Source organism: Panonychus citri, unplaced genomic scaffold (assembly GCF_014898815.1).
Source record: "Panonychus citri isolate SS breed McGregor unplaced genomic scaffold, ASM1489881v1 Contig00120, whole genome shotgun sequence".
Lineage (NCBI taxonomy): Eukaryota > Metazoa > Arthropoda > Arachnida > Trombidiformes > Tetranychidae > Panonychus > Panonychus citri.
In genome coordinates this window covers 67,259-81,607 of record NW_026515525.1, presented here as the reverse complement: position 1 = coordinate 81,607, position 14,349 = coordinate 67,259, and the positions used below count along the sequence as shown (strand labels likewise).

Below are 14,349 nucleotides of genomic sequence, written 5' to 3'. Positions count from 1 at the left end.
ATTAATCAACGTTTGACTTTGAGAAAATAAAAACAAACGAATTCAAACCGGTCGATTAATCGATTAATCGATAACCCGAACATGTGATGTTTACTTTTTTTCCGAATGTTGGTCAACTTTTGATCTCTTTTAATTGATTTAATTTCTTTGATCTTAAAATTTGATTGAATTACTTTTTTTTGCAATGGGATTTCTCTTGAAATTAGGATCATTTGTGGTCATTGGATGTAGTACTTATGGAGCGATTTACTTTGGACAGTAAGTTAAATCAATTACATTCTCTTTCTCTGTGATGATGTTTTTACCTTTTGATTGTTTTGTTTAATTTTGTTTATTTTGTTATTTTCGTCAATAGTCAAGCTCTTGTCCCAGAATATAATGGAAAAGAAATTCTGACTGGTAAAACTGTTCTAATCACTGGTGCTACTTCTGGAATTGGTAAATCAACGGCCATGCAATTAGCTAATAGAAATGCTAAAGTAATTCTTGGTTGTCGAGATCAAGATAAATGTATTTGGACTAGAAGAGAAATCGTTGAAAAAACGAAAAATGAACAAGTTTTCTGTTCTCTTCTTGATTTATCTTCTCTCCAATCAATCAATGAGTTTGTCCAACGAATGAAATCAAGTTAGTTTCAATTCTATCATGATGATTAACCTCCACACTAATCAATTTCCATTCTCTCTCTCTAGAGGAGATTAATTTTGATATTCTAATCAACAATGCTGGTGTCATGAGATGCCCACAAACTTATACTAAAGAAGGATTTGAGATGCAATTAGGAGTTAATCATTTGGGTAAGTAGACCATTTTCGTGTTTCAATAACAATAGACAATCATTTAATCCATTTTTTCATTCCATACTATCAATAGGTCACTTTTATTTAACTCATCTACTTTTAGATGATTTAATCAAGCAAAAGGCTCGGATTATCAATGTAACTGCTTCAGCTTATAGAAAGGAAAATTAATCTTGATGATTTAAATAGTGCCCAAAGTTATAATCCAACACACGCTTATAATCAGTCTAAATTGGCCAACATTTTGTTCACCAAGGAATTAGCATCTCAACTTCAGGGTTCGGGGGCCTATGTTTATGCCGCTGATCCCGGAGCCTGTAATACAGATTTAACTAGGCACATGTCGATTTCCAAATCAATATTCGGCAGGGTATTAGCTAAACCTTGGTTAAAATTACTCGGAAGATCACCTAATAAAGGATCTCAAGTAATCGTCTATTGCGCTCTATCCCCTGAATTAAGTAATGACCAAGCCAGTGGAAAGTTATATCAGTAAGTTAAATGGAACAGATAATTTGAGAATTGAAATTCAATCTAATCCTTTGGTTTTTGTTTTGTTTTTCTTAATCAAATTAGTGACAACAAACCAGTCGACTTGCTGCCTCACGCTCAAGATGATATTATGGCCAAAAAGCTTTGGTTGATTAGCGATCGATGGACAGTTAATCGAGATAAACCATCCAATATCAATGTAGTTAACAATCAAACGGAACAATCTAATCAAGTGGAAAATTTATCACCATCAACTATTGTTCAAGATCAGATAACTAACTGAAATGCCATGGAACTTTTTTTTGCTACAATCAATTAGTTTAAATTTAGTCAGAAATAAATGTGATGAGTTTTGAATGAATTTCATCACTGAGAAATCAAATAACGAGATGTAAATTCTGTAACTAGACAAAATTTGTAATAAAAATAATCTTAATAATCTCAGGTCATGTTTTTAGGTAACAATTGACATGAATTTGGGTCCAATTTTCTCCATGAAATATTCCATTTCACCTGAATCAAGGTAAGATTTCATGTCGACAATTAAGCTCTTCAAAACTGTAGAAAAATCAAAAAGATGGAAATTAATTTCTCATTGAAATCCAAGATGATACAACTTACTTTTCTCTTCATGATCTTCAAGGAAAAGAATCAGAGTTTGGAATCTTTTCATTTTCGACAGTTCATACAACAGTCTTGATCGAAAGGGAATATCAACACATGAAGTAAGTATCTTAAGAATATCACAGAAAATTTGAGGTTCCATCGAATTGGTGAAGATTTTTCCCAATTTAACTGATCCAATATTAGAAATGTAAGTTAATTTACTTGAATCATCATGAAGCTCTCGCCAATCACAATAAAATTCAAAACTGTTGACAGGTATTCTATTGATGACCCTTGTTGACACTGGAATTTGTTTTGGTTTTGATCGTATCTTAAGGTCACTTGTCTTTGAAGTCGCTGAATCAAATTCTGTATCGAAATCAATATTTACTCTGGAATCGGGATCAAGATCATCGATGATATGACTTATCCTATGGATTTTACTCTGAACCTCTTTGAGCTCTTTTGGTGCTTGTTTATTGTTCGGTTCAAGTTGAATTACTTTCTCAAAATCAACTGCTGCCTTTTCATATTCATGTAACAATTTAAACGCTGTTCCTCTCCTCAGGTAACCCTTGACATAATTAGAATCCAATTTTAAAGCACAATCACAATCTTCAATCGCTTCTTCAGGTCTATGGATAAGAGAAACAATTGTTATAGAAAATTACAAATTCAAAGGTAAACAAGTTTACCTGTTGAGATTCAAATAACTCTGAGCTCTGTTTCCAAACAGAAGATGATTTTCTTTATCCAATTCAATCGCCTGCGAGTAACATGAGACAGCACTTGAATAATTGCCCATTTTGAAGAAACGGTTACCCTGAGGGAAGAAAAGAAATTGGAAAAGAGAAAAGAATAAAAAAAAATCCAAAACAAATGAAGATTCTTCAAATCATCACAATGGAAGAAAATTTCACTCACCTCTTCCTTTTTTTCCAAGGCTTTTGGATTAGACATTTTCCCACAAATCGAACCTCTAATTGATCGAAAAAGTAATTAACTAAATTCACTAAGAATTAAGTAAATTAAACAAATAGAATCACCAAAAAGTTAACTGTCAACAAAGAGAAATGAAAAGATGAAAATTTATTCACTCACATGGCGAATCCATGGAAACCGCGAAAAAGAAAAAATTCAAAATTTCGATTTTTGTTCGAAAAAATATTTCAAAGTTTATTTTCGTCGAAATCGAAAAGTACAATTGGAAAAAAATTTCAATTCTTAACAATTGAATTGATGTTCCAAAATTCATTTAAATTTTCAACCAGTAGATTAACTTGATCGTCACGAGTATCCGAATGGTCTTCGATCAACTTGATTAGTTGATTTAATTTTCCTTCCAAATTGGACATTATCACTTTTGGTTCTATACCTTCGAGTTTATAATAATCGAGGTAAAGGTCAGTTATCAGTCCATAAAATCGTTCCAAGTTAAATTGTACCGTTACAAATGGACTGTAATTAGTTTCGATCTCAATTTCTATCGATGCAGCGATCTCTGGTTCTACAATGTGTAAATCTTTGATTGCTTCTCGAATTAGATTAACTTTTCTCTCGTTAAGTAATTGTTTCAATTTAGGAAATAATTTACTAATTGTAGCACCTAAACATCTATAATTAACTTTGATATTAATCTCTATTGGTATTGATCTTTTGGTCGCTTCTCGAGTGACAAAATCTTTAACAATTGAAATTGTCGATATATTATCCGATTGGAAAACAATTGAACCTTTGTAAAAATTAACAATTAAAAAAGTTTCCATTAGAGTTGATTGAAAATTATATTCAATTGAAGATGAAGCAATTAGATCAATTCGCTCCGGAATCTCAGGTAAACACAATTGAAGCCAATTTAAACTCTCAGTTAATCCAAATGAACCATAAATATGAAGATTATTAATATGAGTCATTAATTGTTCATCGATTCGATTGTAATTTCGTTTATGTAATGACAACGCTTTAATCTGGTACATTTTCATTTGGCAACTTTTCGGGTTCATTTGGGTTAAGATATAAACACGAACGATACCCGATTGACCTGAAAGAAAACAGAAAGATCACCAATCAATAGACAATTAAGGTGATGTGATCATTTGGTAATTACGAATTTGTACCTTCGATTGTTTTGATTTTCGTCTCGAATCGAGTTGCATTAACTTGACATCGAAATGTGGCCAAAACTTGTTGACTCGAATTCTCGTTTAGACTTAGAACCGATGAGTTCCGTTCTAAATCGATAAGTTCGAGGGAAAGTTCACTTTGGATAATGACCGAATCAATAGAAACCTCTGATTCCAATGTTAAGAGATACGAGGCATCTAACGGTTATATTGATTATCGATTAATTGACCTGATTTATTTTAGTAAACATAATTAATCAAATTCTTACCTTGATGGAGCACAAATGAATCGTTAATTGTGAAATAAGGTAAAGTTGAATAGGTTAGACTGTTTTTCTGTTTCTTATTAACAATTAGCCCTGAGGTTAAATTCTGATAAAATTCACGTTTACGAGTTAATTTTTTCTCTAACCAACTAATCTCACTATTTAATTGTCCAATTTTCTGTTCAATATCACGATTAATTATCATTGATGATTGTTCTAACTGACCATTAGTTTGACCAATCATTTGGTTTCTAGTTAATCCAAAAATTAATCCAGTAAAAGTACAGCAAAGGATTAGTGATCCTTCACGACAAATACAAATTGAAGTTAAACTTTCACCACAATTAAAGTCTATTGATTGAACTGGACTTTGGTCAATATCAACCTGAAAATTAGATGAATTAAAATTCAATATTTCGGTTAATTGGTAAGTAATTAAATTGATTAGTACCCACAGTTAAACTACCATTAGGTTCGAGTGTTTCATTGAAAGACCAAATTTCAACGGAACCATCAGATCGTCCAATGTACAACTGACCAGTTGATTCCAACATGGAGATACAATTAACCGATGAACGAAAACCTTTCTCAGGGATTGACCATTTATGGACAGAATTGACTTCGTTCAAACCAAACTCCAACGATATTAAGGCCACTTTACCTTCCAATGTTCCATAGAGAAAATTAACCTCCGACACTTTAGCTGACCTTTCAAGGGCCAATAAAACATTAGGAACACCACAAGTTTCGAGTTCATATCGACAAGTCGAATTGTTCAAAATTCTTATCAATCTATCTTCACATGAAATGAGTGGAACTGAAAAAGAAAAACCGAAACAAAAATTCATAATTGAAACAACCAAATTACTCAATTAATCTCCAATTACCTGATCGTTTTCCAATCGAATTGTAAATCACAATTAATCCCGTTATTTTACTCGGAGAGATGTAGAAATGTTTTGATTGAATATTATTGTTACAATTTTTACTATCAGTCCAAGTATCGGGAGTCAGAACGTAATGATTATAAATATAATAACCACAAATGTAAACATCAATGGGCCAAATAATTTGGAAATACTTGATTGGTTCAGTTAAATTGTTTAATTGTAAACTGAAATATTGTTTACCTTTACCGGTATAGCCACGAATCAATGAGGAACCAAAAGTGATTAAAATTTTAGGTGAACCGATTGGATCTCGAGTAACTTGGAGACAATTAATTTTACCATTGGGAACAGGTAATGTTTTAAATATTGTATTGATTAAGGTCGAGGAATCAGAACGAAGAGAGAAACAATTAATTGCTCCAGAATGATCACCAATCACGGCGATTACAGTTAAATGAGAATCAGATGATCCTGGACTTAAGGCTTTCAATGTATTTTGAGAGGTTAATCCAACCTGAAGATAATCAATTCGGTTTAATTTTACCTTATAATTCATGATTAACTGATTAAATTCATTGGATACACTGGATCTTTGGTTGTGTTAAAGTTAATTAAGTTGTATATTTTTCTTATTATTTTGAAATGATGGACAAATATTATTATTATTATTATATTAATAGTGTCATGGTTACTTAATTTATGGACATGGACAACAACACAATCAAGTCAATTGTTAATGTACAATTTGATTGTACATTCAGTTAATCAATATTTGTCGTCACCTTATATTCACAGTTTTTTATTAGACATTCACGTAAGTTAATATCGTTACTTTTGATTACTTACAATCAACAAGTTCACTTGGACTTAACTATAATTAACTGTTGAACAATCAACTGTTCACTCTCAATACAATTGATACAATTAAGATTAAAAAATAATGATCAATTTCACTTTCTCATCAACTGAACAGTAAAAAATGTCTCAATTTAAAATCTTCTAATATTTATATTGAAATTAATTCTCTTGAAGTTTTATTAATAATTTTGCTCTAAAAGCCACCGATTAACTTTAATTACTTTTCTCTCTTATTCCTAACAATTAAACTTGAACCTCTGAAGAGTTTCAAATTAATGACATTCAAACTAATAATAAACTTCAAGATCGCCCAAAAAATTAAGAATTTAGTCAAATCATTTGAATGAAGAACAGTTAACAATCAATTAATCAGATCGATCAGACAAAATATCATTTTCCATGAACATTTCGATTAAGTTTCCAAAGATAAATATTAATATTTGGAAAGAATAAGAAAAAGTTCAAAAAAAGAGAATTTAAGTTGAGAAATTGGCCGAGAGATGGCGATGCGATTTTCTCTTCAGGTTCAATAATCTTTTTTTCTTGATGTTTATTTTCATATCAAATTAACCGTCTTTTTTATTCATAATTTCTTTGTCTTAATTAATTTATAATAACACTATCACCATGATAATTGTCGTGAAAGTGAACTGGTTAATTGACTTTTGAATCGTTGGCCTTTGTTTTCAATAATTGAAAGTGAACTTCCCTTTGGTGTGAGTTCATCAAAAATTATTTTGGCAAAAGGAAATCTTGCCAAACCATGAAGGAGATGGTGGGTGGATGTTGTGTCTGTAGTGATGAACGAGGATGGACCGAGAATCCTTTGGTCTATTGTGATGGTAATCAATGTAGTGTCGCTGTTCACCAAGCTTGTTATGGAATTGTTCAGGTGCCCACTGGCCCCTGGTTTTGTCGTAAATGTGAGAGTCAAGAGAGACAGGCTCGAGTAGTAAGTGTTGTTTATATTTCTCTTTCCTTTCTCTCTCTCTCTCTCTTTATTTCTCTTTCCTTTTTTTCTGCTTCTCTCTCTATCTCTTTAGAATTTACTTTTACTAAAAGAAGAAAGGAAAATATATATACACAAGGTGATGAGAAAGATAAATTTCCTTCATGAATTTCTGGTTATGTATCTCAACCCAGAGCCGAGATGATCACCGCCATTTCTTACCTTTCATCTTTATATAGATTCTTTTTTTTATTCACTTTCTATTTTTCTTTTCTTCTTCTTTCATAATCAATTAGCTTTTCTTTTATTACTGCTTTTGACAAAATCTCTGATTACAACAAAATATTAGGCTATTTATTAGTATTCTCATGAGGTTAAAGTTTTTATCTCTTAACACTTGATACTTTTACCGATTTTCTTTACCTCTCAATCATCTGACTTTTTTCTATTAATTTGAAAATTTTTCTTTTTCACCTTTAGCGATGTGAACTTTGCCCATCCAAAGATGGTGCTCTTAAAAGGACAGATACCGGTGGATGGGCTCATGTCGTGTGTTCCCTTTATATCCCAGAAGTCCGATTTGGTAATGTGTCAACCATGGAACCGATTATTTTGGCCTTAGTGCCCCCTGACAGGTTCCATAAGACATGTTACATTTGCGAGGAACAAGGAAAGGAGAGTAAAGCTTCAATAGGAGCTTGTATGCAGTGCAATAAACCTGGATGTAAACACCATTTTCATGTAACATGGTTAGTTCATTTATCGTCAACATTTACTCAATTTCATTTCGAAGATTATATTATTCATTCTGCTTTTTTCTTTCAAATCATTCATTCAGTGCCCAAGCCGCTGGTCTCTTATGTGAAGAGGCTGGAAATTTTAACGACAATGTCAAATACTGTGGATATTGTGCTTATCATTATCAAAAATTGGTGAGCTCATTTCATTTCATATCAATTTGGTCTTTGGTTAAGATTTTCTATTAATTAATGAGCTATAATCTTCTGTTGATCACATCTCATTTTGGTCATTTTGAGTTGTTCTTTTCTATATTATATATAAATTTCGTTCTTCTCTACTGATACAATTCTCTTTCCTTTTTCTGCTTCTGTCCCATTTAGATTGAGAGATGTGATAGCTGTTATTATTTTCTCTCTATATTCTCTCTCTCTCTCTCTCTCTCTCAAATTCATATTTCACTTAGATTCTAATTTTCTTTGTACTCGCCTCTTCTTTTTTCTTTCAGAAAAAAGATGGTTCAAATATTAAACCCATTCCTGCATTTAAGCCAGTTCCAGTTACTGAATCAACTCCTGAGACTAGTCCTGATAAAAAGATTGCAGGTCAATCGGGAATATCATCATTAAAACCAACATCACCCAGTGAAGTATCCAAACCACCAAAAAAGAAAGTGTCCAAGCCTCTTGGTTCAAATTTATCTACCTCTTTGGTTGCTGGTTCTTCAACTATCAACAATTTACCAAGCAATAATCCGGGATCATCTAATAGTCTAGGTAAACCTAACCTCACTATTAATCCTGAAATTTTAAAATCGAGACACGAATCTTATGGGTTAACTGATAATGCTGTTGGTCCTACTTTTCCAGGCTCTCGTTCAAGCACAGGAGGAGGAGGAGGTGGAGATCATGGTTCAGATAATAAATCTAATAAAAATGAAAGGAAAAAAAAGAAATCTTCCCAATATGTAATCTCATCAGCATCTCAATCACCGGCAGGCCAATCCAACTCTCCTAATCCCGTTATTAACAATCATCCAAAGGAATCACTAGCTAATCACTCATCTTCTCAAGCTTCATCTCCTAATCCAACCCCTAGTTTCACAGCAATGTACGGAAGTCTTACAGCCAAAGAACCCTCAACATCATCTTCAGGTGAAAAGAAAGAGAAATCTAAACGTGAAATTGAAGATGATTCATCAACAGAAACAGAAGACGATGAAGAAGATAAACCGCCGATTCCAAAAAAGATGAGAAACTCAACGGCAGCTGAGAAAAAGATGAAAAAACCACTCGCTATTCCAAAGTAAGCCAATCATAATGATCGTAGTATTTTCGCAAATACAAGTATTTAGTATCCATTTTTGTTACCTTTTAAAACGCTTCTCACCCTTTTCCTTAGATGCAATAAAACACCCAAAGTAACCCAAAAGGATGCAATTAGCGCCAAGAAAACAAAGAGAAAGAAAGACGATATTCTCAAAGAGATTAATACAGATACTGAACCGTATGTTGTTAACTTTTAACCGCCTTTCAATCAATTAATATTTTCCAATTGTTCTCATATCGAGAATCCCCTCAATAATTAATTCTATTTTGTTCCTCATCAATTATTGAATCGTCTTATATTTCTCAGGGATCGAAGTGCAACCGAAAAGCCTTCAAATGTTGCAAAAGCAATAACAGAAACTCAAACCAGTTCAAAAATTACACCTCCTTCAAGTGAGGTATCACCTGCCACTGTTACATCCTCAGCACCCAATGGCCATGCCTCTCAAACCACTCCGCTTACAAGATCTCCCATAACCAGTGTTGTGAAAGATTTTGCATTACCAGCACCTCCAACCAAACCTAAGCAAATTAATGTGCTCAAAGAGTAAGCTTTTCATTTGTTTCCATTGTTTTAATTATTATCGTTTGTCTGTTTGTTTTTTCTTCAAGTGTAAATTGTCAACAAAGTCACAAAGTTACTAATTATTAGTATTTGTATCTCTCATCATGACCAGACCTTTACCTGATGGACCTCAAACTTTAGAACAATTATTAGAACGTCAATGGGCTTCAGGAGCACAAATGATTATGGAACAATCTCAACATTTTGATGTCGCTTCTCTTTTATCATGTTTACATCAATTACGAAGTGAAAATGAGAGACTTGAAGAGAAAGTTCGTCACCTTGTTGCCCGTCGAGATCATTTGATTGCGGTTAACTCAAGATTATCTCTTCCACTTAATGGATCTCTTAATCCACCACTCACTTCAATTGGTGGTTTTTCCAACCACAGTTCAGCCATTTCTCAAAATGGATCAGGAAATTCAGTTTCAAGTTCGCCTTTAAGTTTCCCATCAAGCAATTCAGGAGCCAATCCCTCACCTCTCTATGATAATAATAAAAGTCCTCGTACAAGTCCAGCATCGAATTTACCTAATGGATCATCAGCTCGTGCACCAAACCATATTTCAACCAATGGTGAAGTTACTGGTTCATTACCACAGAATTATAACAATTTGCCTCCACAATTTAACATGACGGATCCTCCGACGGAAAGTCCTTTTTATCAGATGATGAATGCCGCTCAACAGCAGAATACCCCAAATTTCCAACACCCTCTATTCAGAGGTCCAGATAAAAGATAACTAATTCTCACAAATGGTACAAATTCTGAAAAAAACCTCATCTTACCTCTAATTTCATTATTAATATCATCAAAATAACAAACAAAATCCACCTAAATGTCTTTAATTCATCCATAAACATGCTCACCTTTTCATCTTTGTTGCCAACAATTTGACTTAAGATTAGGTAACATTGACTATTTATTGACCATCCTTCATTCATTGACCAAAACTCTAATTCCAGATAGTTCCTATTTTATATATAGAGTATAAAAGACTACAATTTATGCATAAACTTATCTCTCTCTCCCTCTCTCAACATGTTAACAATTTATCTTTAAGATAATTTTCCCGGTTTAAATCTCATTTCTTTTCTCACATCAACACTTAACAGCAACAATCATGACAATCTCTCCTAATTTTATCATCCATTTCCCCTTGTACCGATAAAATGATATTCTGTTTGTATCTTCGGTGACTGTGAGCAATTGGACCTGTTGATGCATTAGACTTGCGACTCATTGGACAATAATAAGGACTAATATCGTTACAGTTACATCATATACACATGACCATTTATTTGAGGAAAATACAACTGAAAGCGAAGCATAAGCGAAAAAGCCAGAAAGCCGATTCGTTAGGAACCACAATTCTGAACAACGATACCCAACCGATAGGAATTTCATTTCATATACGATTGAAATATAAAAAGTTATTTCGCTGATTGAAATGATGTCCCGATTCAATTAATTTCGAAGTCATTTTATATCTCTCTTTCCCTCTTGATTCTTGTAAAATCCCACCAACAATTAACTTATTCAATCATCGAGATTATGTTATATGCGAAAACGAATTGAGTCAAAATCGTAAACACATTTGTGCTTCCCAAAGACAAAAACGATTAACAGAAATTAAGGAAAAAAATCACAATTAACCAAAGTTTGTTTCTAAATCATCTTCATTATTGTAAGAAAACCATCTCTCTCTATTTCTCTCTCAGATCCCTTACTCTCACTCACGAATGTAATTTATTAATATTAATCAATCAGTAAGGTATTGATCATTTTCAACGACAATTAATATAAAATCGTTTTGAATTATGATTTAACGCGAGATTGAAAGTTCCGTTACTTTAATTGCAATTTTAATTTCTATCTCCTTGCAACAATTAACATAAAATACCTCATGAGAGAAATACTATTGTATCAACATGAATCAACTCCTTTGATTATTAATTATGTTTAATTAATTTTCAAATCTATTCCATTTATTCAGTTGAGACCAAATTTTATCATGAAAAAAAATGTAATTTAATTCAAGTTTTAAACGATTTTAAGGAAAAATAAGATTGTTAAATAAAATTTGCTTATAATATCAAATCAACCAGAGTTAATTATCAATCAATTCAACAACAATTAATAGATTATTAGTTAATTCTTATTTACACAATGAAACCGAATTAAGCTAATTAACAAATAATAACAACACAATCGGTAAATCACATCGATCACTTTATTCTTGTGAGAATATTGAATTGAAAGAATTGATTAGAACACTAAATATTCCAATTTTTAACTCACGATTGGAATGAATATTAATCAGCTAATTGGTCCAAATTCGAAGTCGTGAACTTTGAACTCTCAGATCAAATTCGTACTTAAACTATTCTGTTAACCGTTAGATGGAGTTAATGACTTAGAGTAATTTCTAGAAACCGCATGTTAATGAATCGCATGTTCTTCACGTTGAAGTGACTTTAAATTGTTGGTTTTCTTTAATTTTCTTATTGTAATTAGTTGATCATTTTGTCTCTTTGTTCTTAATTCTTTTCATTAAAGATGTATAGTTTATTGTTGCGTCGATCTCCCCGTGCTTTTGGAAGGTTAGTTTATCGTAATTACTCAAAGGAGATTAAATTTGGTTCCGATGCAAAGGTTCAAATGTTGGCTGGTGTTGATATACTTGCCGATGCCGTTGCTGTTACTATGGGACCTGCTGGACGAAATGTTGTAATTGAACAATCATGGGGATCACCAAAGATCACCAAGGATGGTGTGACTGTGGCCAAAGCTATTGAATTGAAGGACAGGTACCAGAATATTGGTTCCAAGCTTGTCCAGGATGTTGCTCATGCTACAAATGAAGCTGCCGGTGATGGTACTACAACAGCCACTGTCCTTGCCCGAGCTATTGCCAAGGAGGGTTTTGATAAGATATCGAAAGGAGCCAATCCCAATGAGATTAGAAAAGGTGTCATCATGGCTGTGGAAAAGGTTGTCGACAATTTGAAATCAAAGTCCAAAACTGTAACAACACCCGAGGAAATTGCTCAAGTTGCCACAATCTCAGCCAATGGAGATTCAACTATTGGTCAATTGATCTCGGAAGCCATGAAGAAGGTCGGTAAAGATGGAGTGATCACCGTTAAAGATGGTAAAACCTTGACTGATGAATTGGAGGTGATTGAAGGATTGAAGTTCGACCGAGGTTACATTTCTCCTTATTTCATAACCTCGCCCAAAGGAGCTAAAGTAGAATTTGAAAATTGTCTTGTGTTGATAAGCGAGAAGAAAATCTCTTCTGTCCAACCCTTGATTCCTGCTCTAGAAATGGCCAATGCTCAACGAAAACCTCTTTTAATTATTGCCGAAGATGTTGAAGGTGAAGCTTTGACCACTTTAGTATTGAATAGATTGAAGATCGGTCTTCAAGTTTGCGCTGTAAAAGCTCCTGGTTTCGGCGATAACAGGAAAAATACTCTTGCAGACATCGCCATTTCAACTGGAGCAACAGTTTTCGGTGATGATGCTAATCTGACCAAAATGGAGGACATTCAGTTATCTGATTTGGGTACAATTGGTGAAGTTACAATTACCAAAGATGATTCTCTTTTATTGAAGGTAAGTTTCAATACTCTTATTCTTATTCTTATTTTATCTGATTTGAATTGATCTAATCTCATTTAATCTGATCTCATTCATCTTCTCATTACAGGGAAAAGGTAACAAATCTGAAATCGATGCAAGAATCGAGCAGATTAGATTCGAAATAGAAAATACAAGCTCCGAATATGAGAAGGAAAAATTATCCGAGAGATTGGCGAGATTAGCGAGCGGTGTTGGTGTTCTCAAGATCGGTGGTGCAAGTGAAGTCGAAGTCGGTGAAAAGAAAGACCGAGTAAACGATGCTCTAAATGCCACTCGAGCTGCAGTTGAAGAAGGTATTGTTCCTGGTGGTGGAACAGCTCTTCTTAAATCGATTAAAGTTCTAGACGATCTGAAGCCAATCAACGACGATCAAAAGACAGGTATTGAAATCGTTCGAAAAGCGTTGAAAATGCCATGTATGCAGATCGCTATGAACGCAGGAGTCGATGCTTCAGTTGTGGTACAAAAAGTGTTGGACTCAAATGACCCTAACTTTGGATACGATGCTCATCTTGGTGAATTCACTGACATGATTTCCGCTGGTATTATTGATCCAACTAAAGTTGTTCGAACTGCTCTTTCCGATGCTTCCGCTGTCGCCTCCCTATTGACAACAGTAGAAACTGTTATCGTTGAAAGTCCCAAAGAAGACAAAGCCGACGCCATGGGAGGAATGGGAGGCATGGGCGGTATGGGTGGAATGGGTGGAATGGGAGGAATGGGTGGTTTCTAACCCTCCCCCAGTTCTCAGTGACTTAGACAAACACAACTAACTTAGTCATTACTTGAGCCGAAATTGCATTTTCATCCTAAAATCGTCCCTGTTATTTTGCCATAAAACACATACCACATCATTAATGACACACCAATAGTAATTTAGTAATTTCGATCCTAATTTAAACGAAAATTCAACCTGAGAACACAAAAAAAAATAATTGTTTATAATAAGATTTTTTTTCTACATATATATTATTTTCACCAACGAATCAACCATATATATGTAGTGTAGTTTATTTAATAAAAAGCAATATTTTCATTTGTAATGTTCGATATTCTCTTGAAACGGAAAAAAATTATCAACTAAA

At 33.4% G+C, this 14,349-nt stretch overlaps 5 protein-coding genes across 11 annotated transcripts; 3 read left to right on the top strand and 2 right to left on the bottom strand.

Annotated features, from left to right (window-relative positions):
* The first annotated feature begins 81 nt into the window (after window positions 1-81).
* LOC128390473 (retinol dehydrogenase 13-like) lies at window positions 82-1,736 on the top strand. The gene is given in 6 exon segments (XM_053350197.1): window positions 82-258; window positions 356-627; window positions 693-797; window positions 874-961; window positions 963-1,292; window positions 1,377-1,736. Coding segments are annotated over 6 exon segments (1,068 nt in total). The 5' UTR covers window positions 82-184; the 3' UTR covers window positions 1,576-1,736.
* LOC128390474 (uncharacterized) lies at window positions 1,689-2,987 on the bottom strand. Its single transcript, XM_053350198.1, has 4 exons — window positions 2,823-2,987; window positions 2,594-2,721; window positions 1,914-2,533; window positions 1,689-1,850 (listed from the first exon to the last, which is right to left on the bottom strand). The coding sequence occupies exons 1-4, from the start codon at window positions 2,856-2,858 to the stop codon at window positions 1,747-1,749; spliced, it is 888 nt and encodes a 295-aa protein (XP_053206173.1). The 5' UTR covers window positions 2,859-2,987; the 3' UTR covers window positions 1,689-1,746.
* A 76-nt stretch (window positions 2,988-3,063) lies between these two features.
* On the bottom strand, window positions 3,064-5,757 carry LOC128390463 (Bardet-Biedl syndrome 7 protein-like). Its single transcript, XM_053350177.1, has 5 exons — window positions 5,175-5,757; window positions 4,743-5,104; window positions 4,291-4,672; window positions 4,016-4,219; window positions 3,064-3,939 (listed from the first exon to the last, which is right to left on the bottom strand). Exons 1-5 carry the CDS (start codon window positions 5,731-5,733, stop codon window positions 3,116-3,118), a joined length of 2,331 nt encoding a protein of 776 aa, XP_053206152.1. The 5' UTR covers window positions 5,734-5,757; the 3' UTR covers window positions 3,064-3,115.
* An 817-nt stretch (window positions 5,758-6,574) lies between these two features.
* On the top strand, window positions 6,575-11,716 carry LOC128390464 (protein AF-10-like). Of its 7 annotated transcripts, none has more exons than XM_053350179.1 (8): window positions 6,575-6,987; window positions 7,465-7,733; window positions 7,823-7,916; window positions 8,231-9,027; window positions 9,124-9,228; window positions 9,358-9,597; window positions 9,728-10,374; window positions 10,732-11,716. In XM_053350179.1, exons 1-7 carry the CDS (start codon window positions 6,799-6,801, stop codon window positions 10,356-10,358), a joined length of 2,325 nt encoding a protein of 774 aa, XP_053206154.1. In that variant the 5' UTR covers window positions 6,575-6,798; the 3' UTR covers window positions 10,359-10,374; window positions 10,732-11,716. The 7 variants fall into 7 exon arrangements, 5 of the variants coding, with proteins under 5 accessions (XP_053206154.1, XP_053206155.1, XP_053206156.1 ...); XM_053350180.1 differs by having other exon boundaries at window positions 10,680-11,716; XR_008325640.1 differs by having other exon boundaries at window positions 6,576-6,987; window positions 9,728-10,524.
* Window positions 11,717-12,069: 353 nt separating this feature from the next.
* Window positions 12,070-14,307, top strand: LOC128390469 (heat shock protein 60A-like). The gene is made up of 2 exons (XM_053350193.1): window positions 12,070-13,237; window positions 13,332-14,307. Exons 1-2 carry the CDS (start codon window positions 12,176-12,178, stop codon window positions 13,995-13,997), a joined length of 1,728 nt encoding a protein of 575 aa, XP_053206168.1. The 5' UTR covers window positions 12,070-12,175; the 3' UTR covers window positions 13,998-14,307.
* Window positions 14,308-14,349: the final 42 nt, after the last annotated feature.

Excerpts from the sequence above, each read along its gene's own strand:
- LOC128390463 (XM_053350177.1), bottom strand. The coding sequence starts at position 5,733 with ATGAATTATAAGGTAAAATTAAACCGAATTGATTATCTTCAGGTTGGA. Across the intron at positions 4,673-4,742 it reads AACCTAATGGTAGTTTAACT|GTTGATATTGACCAAAGTCC; the intron begins GTGGGTACTAAT and ends TCTAATTTTCAG. Across the intron at positions 3,940-4,015 it reads GAAAATCAAAACAATCGAAG|GTCAATCGGGTATCGTTCGT; the intron begins GTACAAATTCGT and ends GTTTTCTTTCAG.
- LOC128390474 (XM_053350198.1), bottom strand. The coding sequence starts at position 2,858 with ATGTCTAATCCAAAAGCCTTGGAAAAAAAGGAAGAG. Across the intron at positions 2,722-2,822 it reads CCTTGGAAAAAAAGGAAGAG|GGTAACCGTTTCTTCAAAAT; the intron begins GTGAGTGAAATT and ends TTCTTCCCTCAG. Across the intron at positions 2,534-2,593 it reads AGTTATTTGAATCTCAACAG|ACCTGAAGAAGCGATTGAAG; the intron begins GTAAACTTGTTT and ends TCTTATCCATAG.
- LOC128390464 (XM_053350179.1), top strand. The coding sequence starts at position 6,799 with ATGAAGGAGATGGTGGGTGGATGTTGTGTCTGTAGTGATGAACGAGGA. Across the intron at positions 7,734-7,822 it reads CACCATTTTCATGTAACATG|TGCCCAAGCCGCTGGTCTCT; the intron begins GTTAGTTCATTT and ends TCATTCATTCAG. Across the intron at positions 9,229-9,357 it reads ATTAATACAGATACTGAACC|GGATCGAAGTGCAACCGAAA; the intron begins GTATGTTGTTAA and ends TATATTTCTCAG.
- LOC128390469 (XM_053350193.1), top strand. The coding sequence starts at position 12,176 with ATGTATAGTTTATTGTTGCGTCGATCTCCCCGTGCTTTTGGAAGGTTA. Across the intron at positions 13,238-13,331 it reads ATGATTCTCTTTTATTGAAG|GGAAAAGGTAACAAATCTGA; the intron begins GTAAGTTTCAAT and ends TTCTCATTACAG.